Source organism: Bombyx mori, chromosome 4 (genome assembly GCF_030269925.1).
Source record: "Bombyx mori chromosome 4, ASM3026992v2".
Classification (NCBI taxonomy): domain Eukaryota; kingdom Metazoa; phylum Arthropoda; class Insecta; order Lepidoptera; family Bombycidae; genus Bombyx; species Bombyx mori.
Window position 1 is genome coordinate 11302463 of NC_085110.1, and position 26239 is coordinate 11328701.

The window sequence follows — 26239 nt, forward strand, 5'->3', positions numbered from 1 at the left end:
TATCGTTTCACTAAATACAGCCAAAATTTATATTTATAATTTCTATATATTTAAGCAACAACAACCTAAACACATTTCACTTAACAAATTTACTTTTAACAAGTCACGCAAGCATGAATTTTTAATGCAATAAATATTTTTTTCAAAATCTCTTTTAAATACGTAAATAGATATGTCTATGTTAATACACAATTTTCACAACAATATTTTTTTAACTAAAACAATTCAATTTTACTTATTATTAAAATTATTTTATATCACAAGCATAACATACAATCACATTATTTTACGTATTTTGCAATATAATGCGGATATCAAGTGTTGTTTTACTTCAATTATTGCTATAATTAAAAAAAATAATCTTCATGGGCGGTCATCTTAAGTACCGGAAACTTCCATTCGACTTAATACCTTCGATCAACAATCGAAGCTTCATTCACAAACGGATCATTCGATTTTCGATACATAACCGACCATTGGTAACATCTGGCCATCGGAGACCACAGTTCTCCTTCATTAAATGCCATCCTTCATCAAACCAGAATTTGTAGAAAGTGTTTCCACCGTCCAGTTTGAAAAAAAATACGTTTATTGGGAGAGTGCACCTGAGAGCATATGCTTCAATCGAGGTCTAGAAGAGCTAACATGACTCGGCTATGTCCCGGATATTGCTGATATTCATGCGCAATGATAATTACCTTGTCTATGCTCACATGTCTATGCGCACAAAAACTACCAAAAAAAGAAATCGGTCAACGAGCACTACTGCAACCGCACCGTCACTTTTCTCGCAGCAACCTTACGAACAACACCTGTGTACCTGTATATTGTCACGGCCGCACGGCCGTTATTTCAAATATAATTTAGAAGGAAAAAATAAAATATTCATTTCGTCTGTACACCACTGCTTGCCTCCTCTTCCTCGCCAACATTGGTCCTTCGAGCCGGATAATTTCATCCACCATACGAAGACGGATCAGCTTCCAACCGCCAGAGAACAGAGTGATCAGCATCGCAAACGGTGTATTTCGGTAAGACGGCCACTAGTTTCCTTCCCATCCTCACTGCTTACCTGTGCTAATAGCGTTCTATCTGCAGATTCCAGTCTTAATTGCGTCTACCGGTCGCCATTTTGTCGTGGCTACCTACCGTGCAGAACTTACTACACGTAGTTTACCTAGAACGAAAACCGTAAGTACTCCGTGTTTTTCTATCACCCACCAAAATGAGCACCGAGAAATTAATGATTCCAGAAAAATCTCCCAAAAGTCCAATTTCAAAAAGCAATGACCCTCTATCCATTTTAATTAAAAAAAGAGGTATTATTAGAGGCAGATTAACAGTTTTAACGAAACAAATTAATAGCTTGGATCAGAATTCACTAGTTTCATGTACAAATAAACGCGCAGAATTAGAATTACGGCTTTCGACGGCTTCTAAAATGTTTGATGAGTTCAGTGAAATACAAAGCGAGATTGAACTATCAGTCAACGATCATGACCTTTTCCAACAACTGGAATTACGCGAAGGCTTTGAAAGTGCTTACTACACCATTATAGCTCAAGCTAAAAGCTTACTTTCATCTGGTGAGGTTGCTCCAAGCTCACATCCAGGCTCACACGCTGTAAAACTACCTACCATAGCTATGCCTACCTTTGACGGATCATATGAGCACTGGCTGGAGTACAGGGACACCTTTCTCTCTTTAGTACACAACAATGCGGATATTACTCCAATCCAAAAGTTTCATTACCTAAAATCTTCATTAAAAAGCGTTGCGGCATTGGTTATTGATTCTTTGGAATTCTCCTCTAATAATTACACAGTAGCATGGGATTTAATTTGTAACAGGTACAACAACACAAGGTTGCTAGTTCACAATCATGTTAAAGCCCTATTTTCTATTCAAAATCTAGTTAAAGAGTCACCTACTCATATTCGTAAATTAATAGACACTATCTTGAAAAACTTACGCGCTTTAAAACTACTTAACGAACCGGTAGAAACGTGGGATACACTCATCATATATATGGTGGTTTGTAAATTAGATAGCACCACCGAACGAGAATGGGAGCAATACCGAAGTTCCATTCCCGCCGTAAGCAGTGGCGACACTTCCAAACAAACTACACCGGCAGTTAAGGTAGATAATTTAATAACTTTTCTCAAAAATAGGGCAGACATGTTAGAAACATTATTGGTTACACATAGCACTAACAATAAAGCGTATAAACAAGTGCCTACGTCTAAGGTCCACTGCCATGTGTCTCCAGTATCACTCACTACAAATAGTTCACAACAACAATATAAAAAACCACGCGCTTGCTTATTATGCGAGAATTATCATCCACTATACACTTGTCAATCTTTTATTGACTTTAATTTACAAAAAAAACTGAAATTCGTTCAGGACAATAACTTGTGTCCTAATTGTTTACGACCAGGACATTCAGTATCAAACTGCAGGTTCGGTTCATGTCGTAAATGTAATAAACGGCATCACACAATGATTCATGCGGATCAGTCGGTCGCCGCTGCCGCGACCATTTCTAGCGATAACAAACCGGTTTCTCTAAGCGTAAACAACTCCTCCGATGCGAACGCCGTTGCAAGTTATACATACGCGCATACTTCACACTTAGATATACGAAGCGAGCAATTAACTAGTGTGAATCTTGTATTATTGTCAACGGCTCAGGTGGAGATAGTATCCAACGACGGTAAACGTCACATCGCGCGCGCTCTGCTCGATTGTGGAAGCGAGCGATGTTTCATCACAAAGCGATTATGCGATTTACTTAGTATTCCTACCATACAGTCCACTACTCACATCAAAGGTGTCGGAAATTCTATAACTCACAGTGCGCAATCATGTGAAGTTGAAATAAAAGCGATAGCTGGCACTTTTATTACGCGCTTACAATGTTTCGTGCTGCCCGAGATAACTTCTTCGTTGCCACCCGTTTCTATACAAAGCGAACTTTTACAATTACCTAACAACATTCAGTTAGCCGATGCGCACTTTAATGAAAGTCAACAAATAGATATTTTAATTGGTGCGGACATGTTTTGGGACTTGTTAACCGAAGGAAAGATGCGCTTGCAAAATGGACCTTTCCTTCAAAATACAAAGTTAGGGTGGATTATTTCGGGACTTATGCACTCTAATAATTCAAAATGCGACAATTTAATTCATTGCAATTTTACACAAGCTATCGACAATCAATTAAAAATGTTTTTGGAACTTGAGGAGCTACCAAAGGCTAATTTATTAAGCGATGATGAGATTGCATGCGAAGAGCATTTCATCAAAAATACGATGCGAACAGCTGATGGTAGATTTTGCGTCAAAATACCTCTGAAACGTTCTCCAGACATTTTAGGTGATACATACACGATAGCTGAACAACAATTTTTATCACTTGAAAAACGATTACAGGGCAACCCTTTATTTAAAAAAAAAAATATATATACACAGAGTTCATGAACGAGTACTGCAGTCTAGGGCACATGACTCGTGTAGACTTATACGGTACGCCACATTATATCATGCCGCATCACGGCGTTCTTCGTAATCACAGCACCTCAACTGTTCAATGGATCATAAATAATGATTTTTACGTTGATGACATGATCACAGGATCCGATTCCATAGAACATATTTTACGTTTGTGTCACAAAACAAAGAAAGTCCTAGAATCGGGTTGTTTTCCACTACGCAAGTGGACATTCAACTTTAATGCGAATGACTGCAACTTAAATAATATTAACATAAATCAAAATAACATAGATCTATCATTGGGTGAAAACGTTAACTGTCGTACACTAGGCCTAGGTTGGAATAATTTCACCGATGAACTGTATTATCACACTCAGTTCAAAGGTGATAATAAAAAAAATTACTAAGCGTTTTATACTTTCTAGTGTCTCTCAAATATTTGATCCACTTGGTCTACTTAGTCCTTTTATAATGATGGGGAAAATATTATTACAAAAAATGTGGTTACACAAACTAGACTGGGATGAACACGTTCCCAACGACATATTAACGTCTTGGAACCAATTCGAAAAATCGCTTTCGATTCTGAACACTTTACGAGTGCCGCGACTCGTTATTGGCTCCAACCCTAGTTACGTAGAACTACACATATTTAGCGATGCCTCGCAGCTGGGCTACGGCGCTTGCGCATACATTCGAACTATACATACAGACTTTACGATTAGTGTTGATCTTTTGTGTTCAAAGGGTAAAGTAGCACCTATCAAACCACTCAGCATTAACCGATTGGAATTATGTGGTGCTTTATTGAGTGCTAAAAGTTAAAAATATTCGTTCATACGTCATTTCTAATAACAATAAACCATATAAGTTTCCCTTTGAAAGATTTTCTAATTTAACTAGACTGATTCGTGCGGTTGCCCGTTTGAAGCGCGTTGCATATAACAAACACCATGCGAATGACTCACGGACAGGGCCCGTGAGTGCAAATGAATTTGAAGAATCATTCAATTTTTTAATTCACTTAGTTCAACAAGAATCATTTAGCGATGTTTACGATTTCTTGACTAATAACAAAGCGTTACCTAGTAAACATAAATTGTCAAATTTAAATTTATTTATAGATGAAAATCAAATTATTCGAGTTGGGGGTCGGCTCAACAATTCATTAGAATTCAATTACAATAAAAAACATCCAATTTTAATTTCATGCAAACATCATTTTACCGTTACACTTTTTCGTTGTGAACATAACAAACTTCTACACGCTGCACCACAGTTATTGCTTTACACATTGAGAGAAAAACGGTGGCCACTAGGGGGACGCAACTTAGCCCGGAAGGTATTCCACGACTGTGTGTTGTGTGCACGATTGCGAGGCAAAACGCCACAACCTATCATGGGCGATTTACCTCCCGAACGGTTGCATCCAGGCTATCCGTTCATACACTGTGGTGTAGACTACGCCGGTCCAGTGCTCATATTGAATAGAAAAGGCAAAGGAGCTAAAACTGTCAAAGCTTACATTTGTTTATTTGTATGTTTTACCACTCGCGCTGTGCACTTGGAGCTGGTTAGCGATCTCACTACGGATGCTTACTGTCTAGCATTAAAAAGATTTATCTCTAGGCGTTCAAAACCTTCAATAATTTATTCTGATAATGGAAAATGTTTTGTAGGACTCATGAACGAATTTACAAAATTTTTATCAAATTGTTCAGGTGATATTGTTGATTATGCCACTAGTCAAAATATTACTTTTAAATTTATTCCCCCTTACGCGCCTCATTTTGGTGGATTATGGGAAGCCGGAGTAAAGAGCTGTAAATATCACCTCCGGCGTGTGTTAGGTAATGCGCATTTAACCTTTGAATAGTTGAGTACGTCACTGGCTCAGATAGAGGCTGTAATGAACTCCCGACCTCTCACCCCTCTTTCCTCACATCCACACGACCTCTCCCCTCTTTGTCCTGCTCATTTTCTAGTTGGTCGTCCGCTGACTGCACCTGTTTGCGCTGACCTGCAAGAGAGACAACTGTCCAGTCTGACCCGGTACCAGCGAGTCGAACAAATACGCCAACATTTTTGGAACCGCTGGTCCAAGGAGTACGTCAGCGAGATGCAGACCAGAACAAAATGGAAGTCCAATCACTCAGACCTGAAACTGAATACGTTAGTGGTAATCAAGGACACCAACTCTCCGCCACTCAAGTGGACTCTTGGCAGAGTCACATCGGTCCTACCTGGCCAAGACGGCGTGTCAAGAGTTGCCGAAATCCGCACTGCCACAGGAACCATTAAGAGGGCATTTTCTAAGATATGTCCGCTTCCAGTTGAAGTATGATTAACATTGAAAGCGACCCTGCAGTCTGTCAGCTTCCAAGGCCGGGGGCATGTCTATGCTCACATGTCTATGCGCACAAAAACTACCAAAAAAAGAAATCGGTCAACGAGCACTACTGCAACCGCACCGTCACTTTTCTCGCAGCAACCTTACGAACAACACCTGTGTACCTGTATATTGTCACGGCCGCACGGCCGTTATTTCAAATATAATTTAGAAGGAAAAAATAAAATATTCATTTCGTCTGTACACCACTGCTTGCCTCCTCTTCCTCGCCAACAACCTACATACGCTCGAATTGAACGTAATAGATCTCATTGCAATATATTAAAAAAAAAAAATTATAACAATCGTATTAATTTAAAGAATATTTCTAAACAATGCAATTACTAGTGTGTATGTAAGGTATATAATATAGTAATTTAAAAAGATTACATATTAATGTATCTTTGTAATTATGAATAAATACTAATAGGAAAGCTCAAAATTATTTTGCTATGAGACTACTATTTACTTCTTTTGGCTTTTAAGAACTTCGTCAGCACTCGATTTTATTTCTTCCCAAGAAATATGTATATCGCTTTCTTCGGAGAAACGCGAGCAAATAGCCAATCTCAAGAAATAGACATCATCGATCTTAGATGGGACAAGATGAATTTTTCCACGTCCGTTTATACGGCGTAATAGTTCTTCATTGATTTCATTGCTTCCTTTCAGTTTGAAACACACTAAACCCATAGTGACTTCTTCAAACAACTCGAATCTATCATCTGAAGTGCAAAGCTTCTCGAACAGATGGGCCAATGCGATCTGTTTTCTGATGTGTTTTTGTAAGTTCTCAACACCGTATAATCGCAAAACGAACCACAACTTCAGCGCTCTGAATCTGCGGCCCAACGGTATTTGCCAATGACGGTAATCTGGCGCTGAGCCTTGCTGGTCGTGTTTCAAGTAAAGAGGATCAACGTTGAAAGCATCGACGATCCATCGTGGCTGTTTCAACCACATTGCTGAACAATCAAAATTGACCAGCATCCATTTGTGAGGATTGAAATTAAATGAATCCGCTTTCTCAACGCCTTTCATAAGGTATCGATACTCAGGGCAGATGAAAGCAGATCCAGCGTAGGCGGCATCGACGTGAAGCCAAATTCCATGTGAGAGACAGACATCTCCAATTTCGTCAAGAGCGTCGAATGTGCAGGATGAAGTTGTACCCAATGTAGCAACAACCTGGAATGTGTGTAATTCTTGTATTAATGAATTATTGAAAGTATGAATGATGCTGTCTGAAAGTACACATTTAACGCGTATGAGTTATCTATACTTCTATACTAATAGATACAAATATTATAAAGAGGAAAGATTTGTTTGTTTGTATTGAATAGGCTCCGAAACTACTGAACCGATTTGAAAAATTCTTTCACTGTTTGGAAGCTACACTATTATCGAGTGACATAGGCTATAATTTTTTTTGAAAAAAATTAGGGATCCTTACTAAAACTCAAAAAATATAACCCAAGCTGTAAAAAAATTACCTAAAATATTCTTTACATCGCGTGCCCTGCGAAAACTATTGATGATAGGATAATATAATGTACTACGACTTTGTAAAACACATTATTTACAAAAAGCGTCGTGACAGCATATGTCTAACCATTATAGATCTTAGCGTTCTTATAAGCGTTCTTTTATTTAAAAAACTAAAACAACGTCAAATATCGTTGAAATTTTTGTTAAAGACCCGAGCGGAGCCGGAGCGGGCCGCTAGTGCTTGTATAATACGAATACTTCACTACGAGCTATGTTGTCAAATGTGCTAACAACAAAGTAAAAATTACTCGTAGTTTCATACAGTGTGCGTTTGCCGCCGTTCGCGTGTTCCCGAGACCGAAAAGGGAACAACGTATATAGACTGCGTGTTTATTGATCCCCTAATTCTTATTTAAGATAACTTGTGGGCCAATGAAATATGAAACTACCAATCTTATGCACTTGGATTTGAAAATAGAAGTATTTTTTGTTTAGATTAAAGCATTGGGTATTTTATTTCTAAATTTCGCAGTAGACATCGCCTTGGCTATGCTTGTGTCCACGATTTTTTTTCCCTACCTATGCTGATAGCCTTGAGAGGCTATTTCAGCTTCGCCCTAATATGTAAGTGAGCTCACGGGGCTCAAACCTGACGACGTTGCTAACACGAATCCTAGCAAGAGCCGTGCTTCGCATAATCTACCACCGGATCGGAAACGCAACCCACTGAGGAGATCCGGTGAGAAATTCAGTGGGCTGTGTCTATGGATTAATTTACTCGTCGAGCCCTTCGTCGCAAGCGACGGGTTCGACGAAAACGATAACCGTAGTGTCCATGGGCGATAGGCCTTGTATACTCGTCTACGTACAACGGAAATGAAAAAAAAAAACTTACATAGAATGGAATGAGACCGTTGCGGATGTCTTCATCAATAGCGTCACGAAGAGTGTCTCCGCGAAGACGACGTTGACCGTCTGGCTGTAGTGATTTTAGCCTAACACCGCCGAGGAGTCCAGCTCGCTCCACCGAAGAATGGGCTTGTTCTATAACGAAATACAGGTAATAAGAACAATGTTATAACGTCATCGGACTAAACACATTTTTTTAATTGAATCGAAAATTGAGATAGACTAAAAGAATATAATGAGAAATTGAAGTGAAGAATACTAGTGAAAAGCCTCATTACAAATTTGCGCGCATGGCTACAAGTATCTTGTATCTTTCAGCCAAAATACAATGGATTAAATTCATCTTGACTTATCTTTTTAACAACACTAAGCAGATCCTCATTTTCTTTTGCAAAAGTACTCATCAAATTAAACTTACTATTACAATAGCCGACGAGCTTGGATAATATATCGGTGTCACTCCATTCAGGGTGTTGTTCCTTGACTCTTTGCATCATGCGAGACTTGGCTCCTAGCAGTGCGACAAGAGTAGCTTCGCTAGCCGTGCCCTGGATTACACCGCCGGCCTCGCCACCTGATCGCGCCAAGAACTCTTCTGGCAGGCCAAGCATTTGACCCAACCAATCCAACATAACCACTTCCAACTCTGTACATGCCGGGCTAGCAATCTAAATAAAATGAAATCGTTTTTCAATTACAATGAAATTAATTATATTAAACGACGAAATTGGTTTTTTAACATTTTATAGGCGTATAGGTTTTAGGGTATATTGGCAACATAAATGCCGCTTTAAGAATTTAAGAATGAGGTTGGTCAAACACTTCATGAGTAATGTCTGTTTTTTAAATCATAAAGCATACATAACTTGCACAGCAGAAATAGGCAGAAGTTAGGTATACAGACAAGAATACGATTGGCCTTACTGGTAAAACAGTAATACTTATTTGTAGCCAAGTTAATGTATAATTTTATTTTTAAATTTACTATCAATTTTTTTTTTCCAAAACGGTTGAAGTAATTATTTTCAAAAAAAGACGCTATCGTTTGTCTGTAATATTTCCTGGATTGGACGGCTTTCCACTATTGACTACCTAACATAATACCGCGAAAAAAATTAATGTGGTATATCGTAAAAAACAATGTGAACTCCTCATTTGTTTTTTGCGTACACTAAGTATAGTGCAAAACAATATTGTAAAATGTATTAATAAAATTGGAATTGTTTGTTTAGAAACATTTGTTTGGAATTTCATACACACCGTAGAACCTAACTTATTCTATACCTACTTCTTAACTAGAATTTGCTACATATGTACATTTACGTGTATTATGAATCAATAAAATATCATACAGGTTGACAGGTTTTCCTTGTTCGTGTTTCAAGCTGTGTATCATTGACATTGACTTTGCTTTATATTAGAAACTAAAGAGTTGTGGTTTACAAGGAAACACAATAACCATGATTGTGGTTCAGATAGCTACAGACTTACATGCATTATTTAAATGTATCTTATAATTGACTATCGCTTAACTTGATCTGGTGATAATCTAATGTATATTACTGTTACTCAAGTACCTTAAAATGTTTGCTGTCTTGTTCCTCTCAATTAATTCTGATTCTCAATCTTCAAATTATTAAAGTTCGTGGGCAAGAAAAAATTGATAAAAACGAAACAATTAAGAATATTTTCGATTTTATGTCGAATATTATTTTCATTAAATACAAAGAATTAATCTAGGATTCATTAATACCAGATAAACCATTAATATGCAATAATTTTTTTTGTAATAATCACAAATAATACATTAAGTATTATAATACATAATTATTAAGGTACTTGTAAACGTTGTTATTCACTAGAAGTTATGAAACGATAAAAAAGGTTTTAGCTCAATTTAATCCTAGCTCCGGTCAAGGTGGACTGGTGAATATGATTTCGTTTTCAGCAAGTCAACTAAGTCCGCACGATTTGACTTTCTATTGTACGTTTAATACACCGTTATTGTTATTTTTATATTTATTTATTGTATAAATGGGTATTGTGTTTCTATATATATCACATAGATGTTCCCATACATACCACAGCGCGACTGTCGCCACTCACCTTGAGACATGAGGTTGATGTCTCAAATGTATTACATAACGACTGTCGCAATCCTTGAAACCGGTACGCAGAATTACTTCACAGCAGAAATAGGCAGAAAGTATTTGGTAGTGCAGTAGGCAGAGATTAATAGGAATTTATCCTTTATAGTAGGTAAATCACTTGTATTCGAGCAGACCAGTATTGCAATTCTAAGAAGAGGTACCAATTTTTCTTATTAAAAACGGATTCGATTGCGAATAGGCAACTTCCTCTTTTAAAAACCTTGTAAACTTATTACCTATATGCAAAATAATCCATCCATAACTCCGTTTCTGTATGAAAGAAGGACAAACCAACAGACACACTTTCACATTGAGTCAAATTGCTATTGTGTTACAAAATAATCTCCTTGATTGTATGCTAGTGAAATAAAAAAAATGCTTTAGAATTCAATATTACCCAAGTAAAACCAATGCAAGCGATGGCGCCGCTGAGCATGTCTGCTACTATAGCGGGATACGAGTTAGCGGTTGGGAAGTAGGCGTGGAACCGAGGCGAGTGCCAGTGGGTGACCCCGGACATAACCACGCGCTCGATATCCGCCATCACAGCAGTCCAAGGCTCCGGTTGTTGCGGTGCTTGTTCCGGAACTAATGGTCGAAGGTAGCCAGGTTTTACTGACGGAACAACTTGTCTGAAAAGTACTTGAGTTTCTTAATATAATAAATTGATTTTTGAATTGTTTTTTGGAACGAAGTTTGTTATGGGACGATGCGGAGGGGTACCCTAACCGAGAAAAAATGTCCGTAACGTAAGATTTTTATTAGTAATGCACACAGTGTACGATTTCACTTTGTAATAACGTACAAATTAGTAATGCACACAGTGTACGACTTAACTTTGTAATAACGTACAAAAAATAACATATTTTTTTATCATTCATTGCCACGATCTCAGAGCGTTCGTTTGCGCAATACACTAACTCTTATGCAAACAACCGTGAATGAAGTGTACCACAGTAAGTTCGCACGTTACCGAATGACCGTGGGTTGTTGCGAAGCCTCCAGTTTTATTTTCTTTATACCTCGAATAGAACTTAAAATTAATATTTTTCTAATAAGGAACTTCGTTTCTATCCGGTGTCCCACGATATCACACATCTTTTTTCTCTTACTTATTAATTAGACACACAAAACATACTGTGCCAATCAATTATAAATAATCAAATGTTGATCTGGCCATTAACACTTTTCGACTAAAAAAAAACAATATTAATTTTATATAAAATATTTACTGAATTGTTATTTTCGCGCCGATCTTCAGATTCAGCACAATAAATAAAAACACTAATAACATTTGACGCGAACTGTTTGCTTTCATCCGATTTAACTAATATGTACGGATATAGGTATATATTTATTGAACAACAGAAAACAATGTATGTAAGCATTTATCTTACTTACACATCTTCATTTATTAGGGTTAATAAAAATGATTATACCACCTAGTTCATTAGACAAGATAGCGGACTGCTCAGTCATTTATTCAGCGGCTATCTTGGCCTTCGATCACACCGTGAATTATGAAGTAGAAGTCTCAATGATTTATTTGCAGAAATAGAACGGCTCATAATACTACAACCATAATATGACAATCAAGATAAAAAACGCCACATACTTGTCTTGACTTTCGGTGGTAACCTTATATCTGTATTATAAATAGCCATAATATTAAATCATAATAAATTATAGTTCTAATATTATGAGGCTTCTGTGAGATATTTAATTTATGAATTTTACACGCAAAATAATCTGTTTTAATTTGCTTTCTTAAGTAATAAAAAACTTATTTTCAGCAAGATAGTTGGACTACAAAACAGATATAATGACCATTGCCAAAATTATGAAAATTAGTTACTGTAGTAGTAGTTTAAGTATAGTATTATATGTATAATTTACATACCTGTCACGAATATTTTCCAAGTACTCAGCAATGTAATCAGTCATTGCTTTTGCAAATTCTTTGAAGTCAGGGGCCTCCATGGTTTCTGAGAAAAAAAAGATTTTAATATTATTTTTTATGAAACAATTACAACAGTATTTAGTAATACAAATTATTATTGAAATATGCAGAAAATCTTATTAGCTTTGAATAATATAATTCATTAGCATAAATAAAAACAAGGCCTACCAGATACTAATGTTTGCTACTATGTTAAATAAGGATTTAAAGTATTATAAGCCTAACACAAAATTTACGCAATAATATGCATATCATTTATGATTTTGCTGTAAACTTAATAATGTATGCAGTTTAAAAACAAACAAAAAAATACATAATAGCATACCGTACTAAATATTAATTTATAAAAAATTAAATTTATAAAAATATTGTATGGTCATCAGTATTTAATGCGTGTCTAAATTTTCATTCAATTGGATGTCTTGGAGTTAAAGATTCCATTACACACAAAAAAATATACAAATCAAGCTAATAAAAGCAAGTTTAAAAGTGACTAAATTATACATAGGTACAATAATTAAGTAACTACTTAAGGACGCAACACAAAATTACAAATTAGCGCATTTAATGACGTTATTGTGGTGCACAAACCGAATTGTAACTTTAAATCCTGTTCCGACATCGCTGCACCTATAACACAAGTATAAATAATGTAAACAATATTACGTTAAGATTTTCTCACAGCACTTATTAAATTTAAAATCTTAATTGATTCGTATTTTTTATTGTAATTATTGGAGAAACGGTTCGTTTTGTCTGAAGTGGTTACAGTAGACCATGGTATCACATTATTAATGCCGTCGCCAGCCTTGGGACATGAGGTCGATGTCTCAATAGACGGCTGATGCACCCTTCAAGCCAGAAAGCATGAACGGCTTCGCGAAAAAATAGTTTAAAAGTGCTGCTTATCCGCGCGTTTCCTTTTTAATTAGACGACTTTATTCTTTTATCGTGGAATTAATGTGAATAATAATATATTGATTTATCTTTAACCTAGTTGCAAAATACGAAATCATAACCCGTCAAGTTTGCACGCTACGAGAGCTGGCTACTGTTACTCTTTGTCTTTATTCCCTACTTAATCGTTGCGATGGTAGCGTAGTTATTCGAACTTCTCGCGGAGCGGTAGGTGAGCTCACGGGACTCAACCTGAGAGAATTTCTAACACTGTTACTCTACTGCCGCAATCTCTTCGGAACCAGAACAAAAAAAAAACAACTTGACAATGCAGTCAATACCGCCATCAATTAATTCATTGATTCTCTCTCCTTTATCTTTTATTTAAGGGAAATCAGGGATTGAACAGCAAATTGAAGAGCTGACACCTAATAACATAAATAGTATATAACACAAATAAGTAAATCTTGAATTCATCTATTTTAGTCTAGTAATTGATTTTTAACGTGGAGTATATTTTAATATATTCAGTCTATTAAGTGTTAATGTATAACAATTTAGAGCCCTTTAGCCAGAAAAAATGTACTATTTTTATCAACAAAAACGAACATAACAATTGTAGAAATCCGTCGTGTAGCTCAGTGGGCGTAATTGCAATCATTACGTTGAAAAGGTGTCCCGACTTGAGAGATCTTCGTAGGTATCTACTAATAACGTCCATGAGGGCTTACTCTCCTTAGAGGTAAGTGAACGTAAGTTGTTAAGAATGGAGTGATACATATTCATATTATTACGCTATAATTTAAACCATCTTATTTATCAACAGCTACACAAAGATAATTTCCGAAGTAAAATTCTGTATTTCTTTATTGCTTAGTATGAGCTCACGGGCCATCCGGTATTAAGTGGTCACCGGATACTAGATACATCAACAATGTAAATGTCGCCCGCATCTTATAACATTATTTTTATGTTTCTGTTTTACAGGACCACTGTTGTACCACCCTTCAAACCCAAAAGCATTACTGCCTTACGGCAGAAATAGGCAGAGTGGTGATATCTACCCTGTACGGGGTCGCAAGGCGCCCTACCACCAGTAATTACGCAACTTACAATTTTTGTGGTTTTTATTTATTTACTACATTATGATACTTCTATATTCCTTCACCATGGAAGCCATTCCTGAACATATTATGCTAAATTCGTAATTCATTAGAAAAATAGGTACCTGCCTGCAGGATTCGAACACCGGCACGGTTGCATCGTTTGATACGAATGCACCGTGCGTCTTATCCTTTAGGCTAAGATGTTATACTATAAATTGCACTTTAAGCACCAAAAATATATTTTAGCTTTAAATATTACAAATATAACAAATGGTAGGATACCCTTACCGAGTTTTCTTGTATTTTTCCAGGCTTAAAGATTAGGTGAAATCGATTTTAAGTATGCCTTTAAGATATCTTTGATCATGATGTTTACTATCTCTTTAGGAATAAAGGCAAGCGGATCACCTAATGCAAAGACATTTAAAAAAATCTACAATCTTTACAATTACACATTATTATTATTTAGACATCAAATTTAAACGAAAACTGATTAACTTTATCGAAAATCGTACATACGTACTTGAACTGTATTCAATGACAACGACGATTTGCACAGAATTGAAACATTACTATGTAAAGGAGGTTTTGATTCGTAGTCCTCTCTCAATGTCGAGAGAGTGGCTCTTTCGCAATACAAAACGGGCGCCGCGCGCTACTGGCAATTGGTGCGAGGTTATCTAAGGACCTCGACGTTGTCGGTACACAGGCAACGGCTACCCGCTAAATTACTAATTGTAGTTGTGAGACATTAATTTCAAGTTCTAATAGGTACGACGGAAAAAACAAAAGGCGATAGAGTATGACGTAAAACGTCTAATTACCAATTCTAGGACAAAAATCGTAATCACTTCAAGAACGCTGCGGTTATTTAGTAGGTAATTAATGAAATGCAAAGCCCCATAACAGTGTTTTGCCTCATCGCCAGTAATATAATAATATAGGAATGGAGCCAAAAAGAAAAAGCAGTGGGCGAGTAAGTTAGGGCTGTATTAGAATTTCTAGTAATTTTTCCAGAATGCTCAACTTTGAATAAACAAATTAGGTCTAACCACAATAATTTTAATCAAATAGAATTAGATAAATCGGGAAATAATAAAACGAAACTGAAGGCAAACTTGACTATTATTTTATACTATACTAGCGGCTCGCTCCGGCTCCGCTCGGGTCTTTAACAAAATTTTCAACGATATTTGACGTTGTTTTTTTTTTTTAAATGAAAGGACACTTATTGCGGCATAACTATATAACTATAATAGTTAGACATATGCTGTCGCGACGCTTTTTGTAAATAATGTGTTTTACAAAGTCGTAGTACATTATATTATTCTATCATCAATCGTTTTCGCAGGGCACGCGATGTAAAGAATATTTTAGGTAATTTTTTTACACCTTGGGTTATATTTTTTGAGTTTTAGTAAGGATACCTAATTTTTTTCAAAAAAAATTATAGCCTATGTCACTCGAGAATAGTGTAGCTTCCAAACAGTGAAAGAATTTTTCAAATCGGTTCAGTAATTTCGGAGCCTATTCAATACAAACAAACAAACAAATCTTTCTTCTTTATAATATTAGTATAGGTTTATCTCGGCGGTTAACTAATTATTGACTCTGAGTCTGGTCCGTGAGTGTTTGTCTTGTATGTGTTTCCTTAACTCATAACGCTGAAGGAAATCCCAACTTGGAGCCGCTTAACATGGAGTATTTGATTTTTTAAACAAGATCATAAATATAGAAGCAATTAATAAATCTTCAATAAGGAAAGTAAAAAAACGATAATGTTATAGTACTGTAGGTACTTATAAATGCACAATTATATTGAACATGTCTAATTTGTATCAAAATTGATGAATGTAATACGAGTATTTAAAAAATATGTAGCTTAAGCCTAACTTAACTCTTTTATAGCAAACCGAACAAAAAACATCGATTTATCCTGGCAATCTTGATTACGGTATTTTAAGATAGGCAGCGGCTTGGCTCTGCCCCTGGGATTGCTGAAGTCCATGGGCAACGGTATCCACTCACTCTGCCTACAAGGGCAATAAAAAAAAGATACCCACTAGGAAGAAGAAGCATACAAATATATGTGTGAGTTTTGTGAATAAAATATTGGAAATCACAGTGTTTTCTCAGGTTTTCGCGTAGGTAGACATAATTAAATCTACTTTTACAGCTAAATCTCGCGTTTATTATTTTCATTTGATTAAGTAATAAAATTATTGTATCGTGATCTGTTCTTGTTATGTGTTACATGAAAATATTCAATTTAATAGAACATCTTGAAGTTTATGAAAATTTCGTTGACACATTCTGTTGTATCGATAGATGGATACAAGTCGAGCTAATAAAACTGTGTTAATAATATATATGTTATGTATAAAATATATATGTTTAACAGGTTGGGGAGTTACTGACTTCGAGGTTTTCCTTTGACACATCTGCTCACTTAAACCAATTCAACTTTAATGAGTAAAATCGCAACGAACATAGACATTGCCTCCCAATCTTAAAAACATATAGTGAGCTTTTAAAATATGATATAAAACATACTATGTATTTCGTTTAATTTAAATATTAGTTTTCTTTCTTAAAAATATTCTCTTTAGTTTTACAACATTTTTTTTTAATATATATCTATTTTTAACCTAATAACAATTTTAATTCGGCCCTAAAAAACTACACCGACATCTTATTTAGAACAGATTTCATTCTTACTCTCAGTACGTTCTGAAGAACTTAGGGCCAAGGCAAAAGAAGGCTGCACGCAATGTTCATAAAATACAATGTTGTCTTCGGAAATTGTTTCTTATTCTTTTACAGGATCTATAGTAAAGTTATCACTTTAGGTATCACTTGATAATTAAATAGCATCACAATGTTTAGTATTCCACCAGTATTTTTGTTATCCTTGTCTATATTGAAACCCATTAAGAAATAATAAACTGTTTTAGAGAGAGTGAGTATGCTTTATTATACGCTAATAAACAAAAATGCAAACCATTAAATACAAATATACCATGGGCGGTCTTGTCGCTAAGAGCGATCTCTTCCGGACAATCATCAGGTGGACAAGAAATCTCTAAGGAAATAAATTAACTGCTGTTTAATTAAATGTAAATATTATAAATAAAAAATAAATAAACATTATATACAAAAATGCAACAATCTATATGTATGTTCTGATCAGACATTTTACCCGTACACAAATTATAATAAACAAATTGATAACTAAACGGATCAATACTGCTCATTCACCTGTCCTGGTGAAATTGAAAGACATTCGGGCCAACAGTCATCCTCCTTTCAAAAAAAAAAAATACTGCTCCTCGTTCGTTTGAGGTAATTTAATGTTTCAGCGTGTCCTAGACCTACCGAGAGAGCATTCCACAAGCGAAATTGGCCGAACGATGAAGGAATGACCATAAAACATTCTGGAATGCACCAGAATCATTAGTTACATATTTTCTGATGATTATTTTATTACATTATTATCTCAAAATTAATGTTTGAAATTGTCCATCTTCATTAAGATACGGTCATTACCGTAAAACCTGTCTTATGTTTACACGATGATTCTTTTTTACCTACACGGATGTGTAGTGACCGTCAAAAACTTGAATACATATTTTTGATATTCTAAATGTGACGTATGTATGTTAAGATTTAATGAAGGTTTGGAATTCGTATAAAATACGGCTGGGGGAATCCCGATTAATGACGTTACCGACATAAACAGGTATTTCCTTTCCTTAAAAGCGCTAGAGGCTGACGTAGTTTAAGGTTTTCCTCAAAACGTAATCACGACGACAAACATTAACCGAAGCGGAGTTATGATACTCTAATGAATTATGCCTATTTAGTGCATTGTTAAATTCCAAATACCGAACGTAAAAAATTCTAAACTTTAAATGGCCTCCTTTTTGCTCTACATTTGAGTTATATCGTATTGAACTGATATGGCATATATTATATATGTAGATTATGTTTTGTAGCAGAATTTGTATTTTTTTTTTTTTTTTTTTTTTTTTTTATTGCCTTTGTAGGCAGACGGGCATACGGCCCACCTGATGGTGAGTGGTTACCGTCGCCCATGGACTTCAGCAATGCCAGGGGCAGAGCCAAGCCGCTGCCTACCGCTTAATACTCTCCACAAGCCTCGTTTGAAGAAGGACATGTCATAGCGCTCGGGAAACACCGAGGAGGGGAGCTCATTCCATAGCCGGATGGTACGTGGCAAAAAAGATCTCTGGAAACGCACTGTGGATGACCGCAGTGGCTCCAGGTAGTATGGATGAACTCTACTCCGGTGGCGGGCGGTGCGATGGTAAAAACGAGATGTTGGTATCATCTCGAACAATTCCTCAGAGCACTCCCCATGGAACATACGGTATAAAATACAGAGGGAACCGAAGTCCCTCCGCAAACCCAGAGGCTCCAAACGATCCGAGAGAATGGGATTATCGACAATCCGAACGGCCCTCCTCTGTATGGAGTCAAATGGAAGAAGCTGGTATTTGGGAGCCCCGGCCCAGAGATGGGAGCAGTACTCCATGCGAGGCCGGACTTGTGCTTTATAAAGCAAAAGTCTTTGTCCAGGCGTGAAGTACCGCTTCGCTCTGTTGAGGACTCCCAGCATTTTGGACGCCAACTTGGCTTTGCCTTCCAAATGACTCCGAAACTGGACATCGCTCGAAACGTCGACCCCAAGTATCCCGATACTCTCGGAAGGTTGCAGGGATACTCCTTGGAATTGCGGCGCCATGACAAAGGGGTCCTTCTTCGCAGTGAACGCGCAAACTTGTGTCTTTATCGGGTTGAATTGAACCAAGTTCAATTCACCCCATTCGGAGACTCGCCCCAGAGAGTTCTCCACTTCAGACACAAGTTTTGATCGTCTCTCTTGCACCACGCTCCGAGAGAGACTCTGATGGCCGATATATCGCGCATCCCCTGTGCTATCATCTGCATAGCAATGCATGCCATCAATAGACAGCATGTCATTGATATACAGGATGAAAAGCGTGGGGGAGAGCACCGAACCTTGTGGAACGCCAGCGTTAATGGTCATGGTATCAGAACAGTCACCGTCTACAACGACCGTGATGCTCCGCCCATCCAAAAAGCTAGCGATCCACTTGCAGAGACCCTCGGGGATTCCGTAAGATGGTAACTTCGATAGAAGTGCCCTATGCCAGACCCTGTCGAAGGCCTTCGCGATATCAAGGCTCACAGCAAGAGCCTCGCCCTTGCTCTCCAAGGCTTCAGCCCACCTGTGAGTAAGGTATACAAGAAGATCGCCAGCTGAGCGACCGTGACGGAAACCGTACTGTCGGTCACTGATCAGCTGGCGATCCTCAAGATACTTCAGGAGTTGTGAGTTTATAATTCGCTCCATCACCTTGGAAAGCAAGGAAGTTATCGCGATAGGCCTGTAGCTCGATGGGTCCGACCGGTCACCCTTCTTGGGGATAGGGTGGACGTGGGCGGTCTTCCATGAAGACGGAACCCTGTTAGTGCAATAAGAGAGGCGATACAAACGCGTTAGCGCAGGTGTCAGCTCAGGGGCGCACGTTTTCAAAACCACTGCGGGGATGCCATCTGGCCCACTCGACTTATGGACGTCCAGGAGTCGGAGCTCCCGCCTGACTGCACACTGTGTGAAGCAGATATCCGGCAGGGAGCTATCAAACCGGGGGATGTTCGGTGGTGTGGCACCCCCGTCGTCCACAGTCGAGTTCGAGGCGAAGAGTTTGACCAGAAGGTCAGCCTTCTCTTTCGCGCTGTGGGCCAGACTGTCATCGGACTTGCGCAGTGGTGGGAGACTAGACCTGCAAAAGTTTCCTTCTGCAGCTTTGGCGAGCGACCAAAAAGCACGGCTCCCGGAGGGATAGCTCTTCAATCGCTCGCCAACTCTAGCAACGTGCTCCGACTTCGCCTTGGCAATTACCTTCTTGTAGGACCTGGAAGCGGCGTTATATTTCCGCCTTTCCCCTGAGATGTTAGGATCCCGACGTCTCCTGGCATTATCCCATGCCACGTATGCGGACCGCTTGAGGCGTGCAGCATCCCTGCTGGCATTGTTATACCAGGGTCTGCTGCGACCCCCAACGGGCACTTCAGAGGAGGGAATAAACAATTCCATCCCCTGGAGCACCACGTCTTTAAGACGGTCCGCACAGACGTCAGGATCAGCAGAGGAAAAGCAGAACCGCCCCCATGGGTAGGATGCGTAAAATTCACGCAATCCATCCCAATCTGCTGACATATACCGCCAAACTCTTCGATACCCGGTCGTCGTTCGACGATCAGGACGAGAGAGTGGTACGGCAGCACGAATAAGGCAGCGATCAGACGATCCAAGTGGAGCGTCGACCACCACACTGTATCCGGCCGGATCTGTGGTCAGCAGAAGGTCCAACAAAGAAGGCTCATGTCCCTCGATATCTGGGACACGGGTGGGCTGTGTCACCAGCTGGGAGAAGCCGTAGGCCAAGGCGAAATCGTAGGCAGTCCGACCCGGGAGGTCAGTGGTTCTGGACCCCAACCACTCTTGGTGGTGAGCGTTAAAGTCTCCAAGAACCACCACCTCCGCAGATGGGTACTGCTCAAGCACGCGGTTAGTCCCCTCTTGCACATGCTCAAACAGAGCTGAACCTGCATCACTGCTGTGGGACCTGTACAGGCACGCGTAGATTCGGCTACGGCCCCCGTGATCTACGCGCAGCCACAAGAGGGACAGGTCCCGTTGTTCGAGGCCCCGAAGACGGCGACAACAGACATCAGCCCGGACGAATACGCACACCCCGGCTTTACGCAGGAAGTTGTGCTCCAATACGTAGCCGGGGTATTCAAGGTATGAGGTATCATCCGGAGCAGATATCTGTGTCTCCGTTAAAAAAAGCAGGGCAGGCTGCGCCGTCTCAAGGTGGTGGTGTACGGCGTCAAGGTTGCTATGTAGGCCCCTGACATTGCTGAAATCCACATTAAATGTGGAATGGGGAACCGCCTGTGAAACCCTTTTCTTTTTTTTTGTCGACTTCATAGTTGTTCAATTTTCGGAGAGTAGGATTAGGAGAGGTAGGATGTTGGAGGTGAGACCGAGGCAACACCTGAATGAAGCGCGGAACATAGTACGTGCTCGACCACGGATTGCGTGAGAGACCGACGCAGGGCATGGAAGGGCCCCCAGTCCACTCTGCATGCGATCGCCGGGATCCACTCCGGTCTCCGACTCCGGCACGACGACCGCACGACAGGATTTTACACCGGTTGGCGGGACAGCTTCCCGGGGCGGAGTTTAGTAGAGACACCCGGGTTCAGGTCCCCTACTGACCGGCGGGCGGCAGCGGGTACCGTTTCACTGGGTCTCCCTATACCCCCGTCAAACAATCACGCCCCGTGAGTTCGCACGCACGTCTGCTCCGCAAGTTCCAGGCGTCACCAAGACTCACCCCCAACAAGGAAAGGGAAAGGGAAGGGATAGAACTGGCTCTCCAACCCACACGCCGGAACACAGCTAGGCTATTTGGCGGCGGACTCTAGTTGGAGGGTGGTCGCCAGCCAGTCGGACTAGGTCCTACCACCGGTTATGTTTTCGGCTCCCGTTTAGCACCACCCAGGGGTCACTTGTAGGGAATCGCGGGTTAAACCTACGGAAGCGGGAAGCACCAACCCCATTGTATGATCAAACTGTACTAAATTACTAGATTTCTTCGAGAATCAAGCGCGTGTATTTTGTTTTTTATATCCGGATAAAGTTTTATGTATGTTTGAGTAATGATGGTAGTAGGTAAAACTACAAAAACAGACGGATTGGTTGGTATCATTTTGTAATCGAAGTTTTCCATAAACCCATGAAACAAATTGGTACATCGACAGTATTAAATTCGGGTAGTACGAAACGAAACCCGTAAAAAAATCTTCACAAAATAATTTCATAGAACTGTCAATCGGTAAACTCACTATAACAAAAATCTCATAGAAGAATTATTTTTATTAATATTACGTATTGAATGCTTCAAAAAATATTTTGTACTACATATTATGTGTCCTGTTCTTCGCTTGGACAGTGGGCAGGTATCGCGGGCTTTATTAAATTATGGCAAATTAACCCCACAGGGACACAAGATACCGAACCCATCGGCCCTCTGGGTTGGCAGATTATTCGGAACCCTATACAGTGCCATTTGAATCCCTAGAATACCTCACTAGGTCACTAGCGTGGGTCAAATATCGCCGGTTTCTGTCACCTTATCGCTTTTATCGTCGACGAATGAGTCCCGTACTATCTTTGTTTATGACATATTATATTATATGTATATTATATTTGTATATTTATCTTGTCTTGAAACATTGAGCCAACTTTCGTGGGTGCACTCATTTAGATATGATTAAATATCGCCATGTTAAAGATAATACGATTTTATATATAATAGAATATGGTATAGATATTGATAAAAAGTTATAGTAATTAAGTAAAAAAACGTAGGTAACATATCTAGACTCTACGAATGTGTCCTGATTGCACCCTCTTTGACTTTGAAGTATTATAAATTATAAAGGTATTTGCTTGAAATCTGACCCGGTAATTGAACTTCATTGCGATCACTTTGTTTTAGATTCGTATAGATTCATACAATTATTGGTATACAAGTATCGACTCAAGAATCATTATAAGGTTTTTAATTCAAATGACAAATGAACAAAAAAAAAACAACAAAAACAAACATTTGAAAATCCTTGATTTGAGGCCTATTTAGACACTGTTTTTTTTTTGATAAATCTTTTATGTTCAATATGAAAACTAACTAACATTTTTTATTACTACGTTATACCTTCTACAATTATTATTTAAGTGTCAATACATTTTAGATTTCTATCGTCGTTCTTACATAATTTTTGTTTGTCTGTTTGTACACTTTCGACAAATTCTGATATATCTAATTTGGATGTGCTTATAAGTATGTACTAAAATGAAGATAAGGTAAAATTAAGGGCTTAATCCATTTTAATCGACCAAAATTTATAGCTGTAACTTATGAGAATATTAAGAAGAGACACGTTTTCGCAAATTGATTTGGCCCCAGCTCGTTTAAAATAAGAAATATTATTTATTTCCGTACACACATATGTAAAGAATAACATGTTTTCAACTACCATGATCTTTTCCGTCTTAGTTTTGATAAACGCTATTGCAAATAATTGTAATTAAAAAGTTTAGTCAAAGTCAAAGGTTTATAGGTATGTCAAAAAGCCGCAACGAATGTCAGGGTCATTAATATTATTTGAAAGTCATCTAATCAAGGTTAGTACGGGTATATTCGATTAGAATCAAATCATTGATATATAATCTTAAATGAATAATTCAAAAATATAGATAGATATCTACCTAAATATGGGCAAGAGTAGCTCAAAGTCAACGTTTAAATTGTTCTATTTTCAAAAGATAACTATTGTCTTTGTAATTTGAAAAATTAAATTAACTTTATAAGTATGTAACAAATCGAAAACATTATACTTCTCAAGAAATCAAACAAGTAACATCACAAAAAACATTCGTATAGGAGATTTTTCAAACTTGAAACTAATAAAAACCGCACATAAACTTTTAAAAAAAACGTGAATCAAAATGAATTTCAGTTTTACCTTTTTTTCACAAAATCGCAGTTTACAGACCTAAAATGAATTAGGATATGATACGATCATGAGAGCATAATGGAAAATCCGTTTTAATGATTATTATTATTGGAAATAACGAATAATCTTTCGCATCGGATTGCTAATTACTTAATTTAACAATAAGGTTCTGGGTCAAGCGCAGTAAATTCGGACACTTACCAATCTATTTGCTCCCGTCAAATAAACACAAAAAACTTTTTAAAAACGAACGTTCACGATGTCAAATTTATATTGAATTACTTCAGAACAACGTTCGAAGAATAAATGCAAAACGCAGCTCACCCAACGGCCTGTACCGAGAGACTACAGCCGTCGCCGCGAACCTTGCAAGCTTTATATATTAACCATCTAGCGAACAGTTTACGTAGCCGACTCAATTTCAAAGATTAGCTGCTGCGCATGAACCCTCAACTCGTGTACTAATTAATAGAAATCAAGTTCTGCAAAGCTTTAAGATCTATTTTCAGAACAAAAATTTATATCACAAACTTTACAAAAACATTTTTAGATAAGCATTCTTTAAAAGCACCTTGAAAGTATGAAACACTGATTATGTGTACTTCAGTATTTTCGTTGGATTTCGCGTGTCATAGAATAGATATACACAATTAAAACTACTTTTACAGCTTAATCTCCCTTTTATGTCATTCTATTATTTCCTACCTTTCGATACTTTACAGTTTTCGTGGTCACGTGTCATGGTATGCCTTCTCGATTCATTTAGGATAACTTAGATTTTCCACAAATAAAAGGCATTCTTCAAAGCAGAAAAAATATATTATGTACGTAAATGGTATACAATCAATAGCCAGGCAATCTAGCTTGCTTCACATACATCATCACCATTTTGACAATTGAACAGGCAATGGAAGTTTAGTTTTCGGATTATACTGATAAATCTAATTTCATCCATAACTACTAGTAAATGGGTCAAAACGGATCTGCTTTCAGCTTTACTATCGTATTATGGCACTATTAGACTTGCTCGTCAGACAAGGTAAAACTGTCACTTAATATTTTGGAAAATAAAAATTCCCGATTCCAAAGTAGATCACTGTTATTCACTGAATATTATATTAAGCTACCGAACGATTATATTATAAAAGTAAATGTAGTGTGTATGTATGTAGTGTATGTAATCCGTGTATATAAAATAAAATATTTTTTTTTTATCGATAAGTCTCGCCTGGTTATAACTGGAAAACTTCAATTAAAACTTTCAGATTTGAGTTATTTAATTTTCATGAAATTGCAAAAAATTAAATGTATTCAAAGATTTACAAGAAATCCGTATTTGAAAGAACTTTGTTACTTTTCTCTAGTTTTGAGTAATCACAAATTAAGTTTTTTAAACATATTTAAAACATGAATTGCCATTCACAAAACGAATATAACTGGAGTAAAGAATATTTTATTATAGGCGAAAAAAGGGCAATAAACACATGAGATGGAAATCTTAGTAGTGTCATATTAGTTATAAAGTTATAGTGTTCATTGGTCGTAAAAATGTAACTATAAATTTTCGTATACAGTACAGGCTTTTTGTCCGTGGAATATTGTAACCACCCCCGAGCCGGGGCTACCCAAAACCAGCTACTTCTATTCGATTCTTTACAAAAGAGAGGATTAGGGATTAGAGGACTGTATTAGATATTAGAGGAACTCTAATCTCACGGATAGCTTCGTATCTCTGATTCTACCGAGGAACTTCGGGTTTTTCTATATTTTATTTCGGATGTTCCATGGAGAGTGTCAGATAATTCCGCTATTTTACTACTACACTAGAAGAACAGAGCTTATCCCTACCTCCCGAAACATTGCGCTCATCCACAGTGCACTGTGAAAGATCATCTTTGCCATATACTATTCGGCTCTTTTACCGAACGTTATGATGTCTTTAGTCGTCTTTCTTTAAATGAGGTAAACCCTTAAAAAATCATTAAAACTGAAAGCAATCTACTTTGGTGCTTCTATTTAGATATCTTTAATATGCTGTAGTATCCACTTTATATTAAGCCGGCCGTCCAATTACTTGCACATTCGGTGCAATAAAATGTAGAGACGTAAAATAAAAATGATGTCTTCTGCAGTCATATCAGAGCCTATCAATCGCAAAACCCGGGATTTATTGAAAATCTCTTAGCATTTTCCATTTTTTTT

The 26239-nt window shown here is 37.7% G+C and overlaps 1 protein-coding gene across 4 annotated transcripts; it reads right to left on the bottom strand.

Moving 5' to 3' along the window:
* On the bottom strand, positions 1-24359 carry LOC692675 (dopa decarboxylase). 4 transcript variants are annotated; one of them, XR_002431281.3, is made up of 8 exons: positions 14687-14971; positions 12987-13025; positions 12336-12420; positions 10833-11067; positions 8704-8953; positions 8272-8420; positions 6127-7076; positions 1-698 (listed from the first exon to the last, which is right to left on the bottom strand). XR_002431281.3 is itself a non-coding variant. In NM_001043709.1 (7 exon segments), coding segments are annotated over 5 exon segments (1437 nt in total). In that variant the 5' UTR covers positions 12416-12420; positions 24239-24359; the 3' UTR covers positions 1-698; positions 6131-6353.
* Between the last annotated feature and the right edge of the window lie 1880 nt (positions 24360-26239).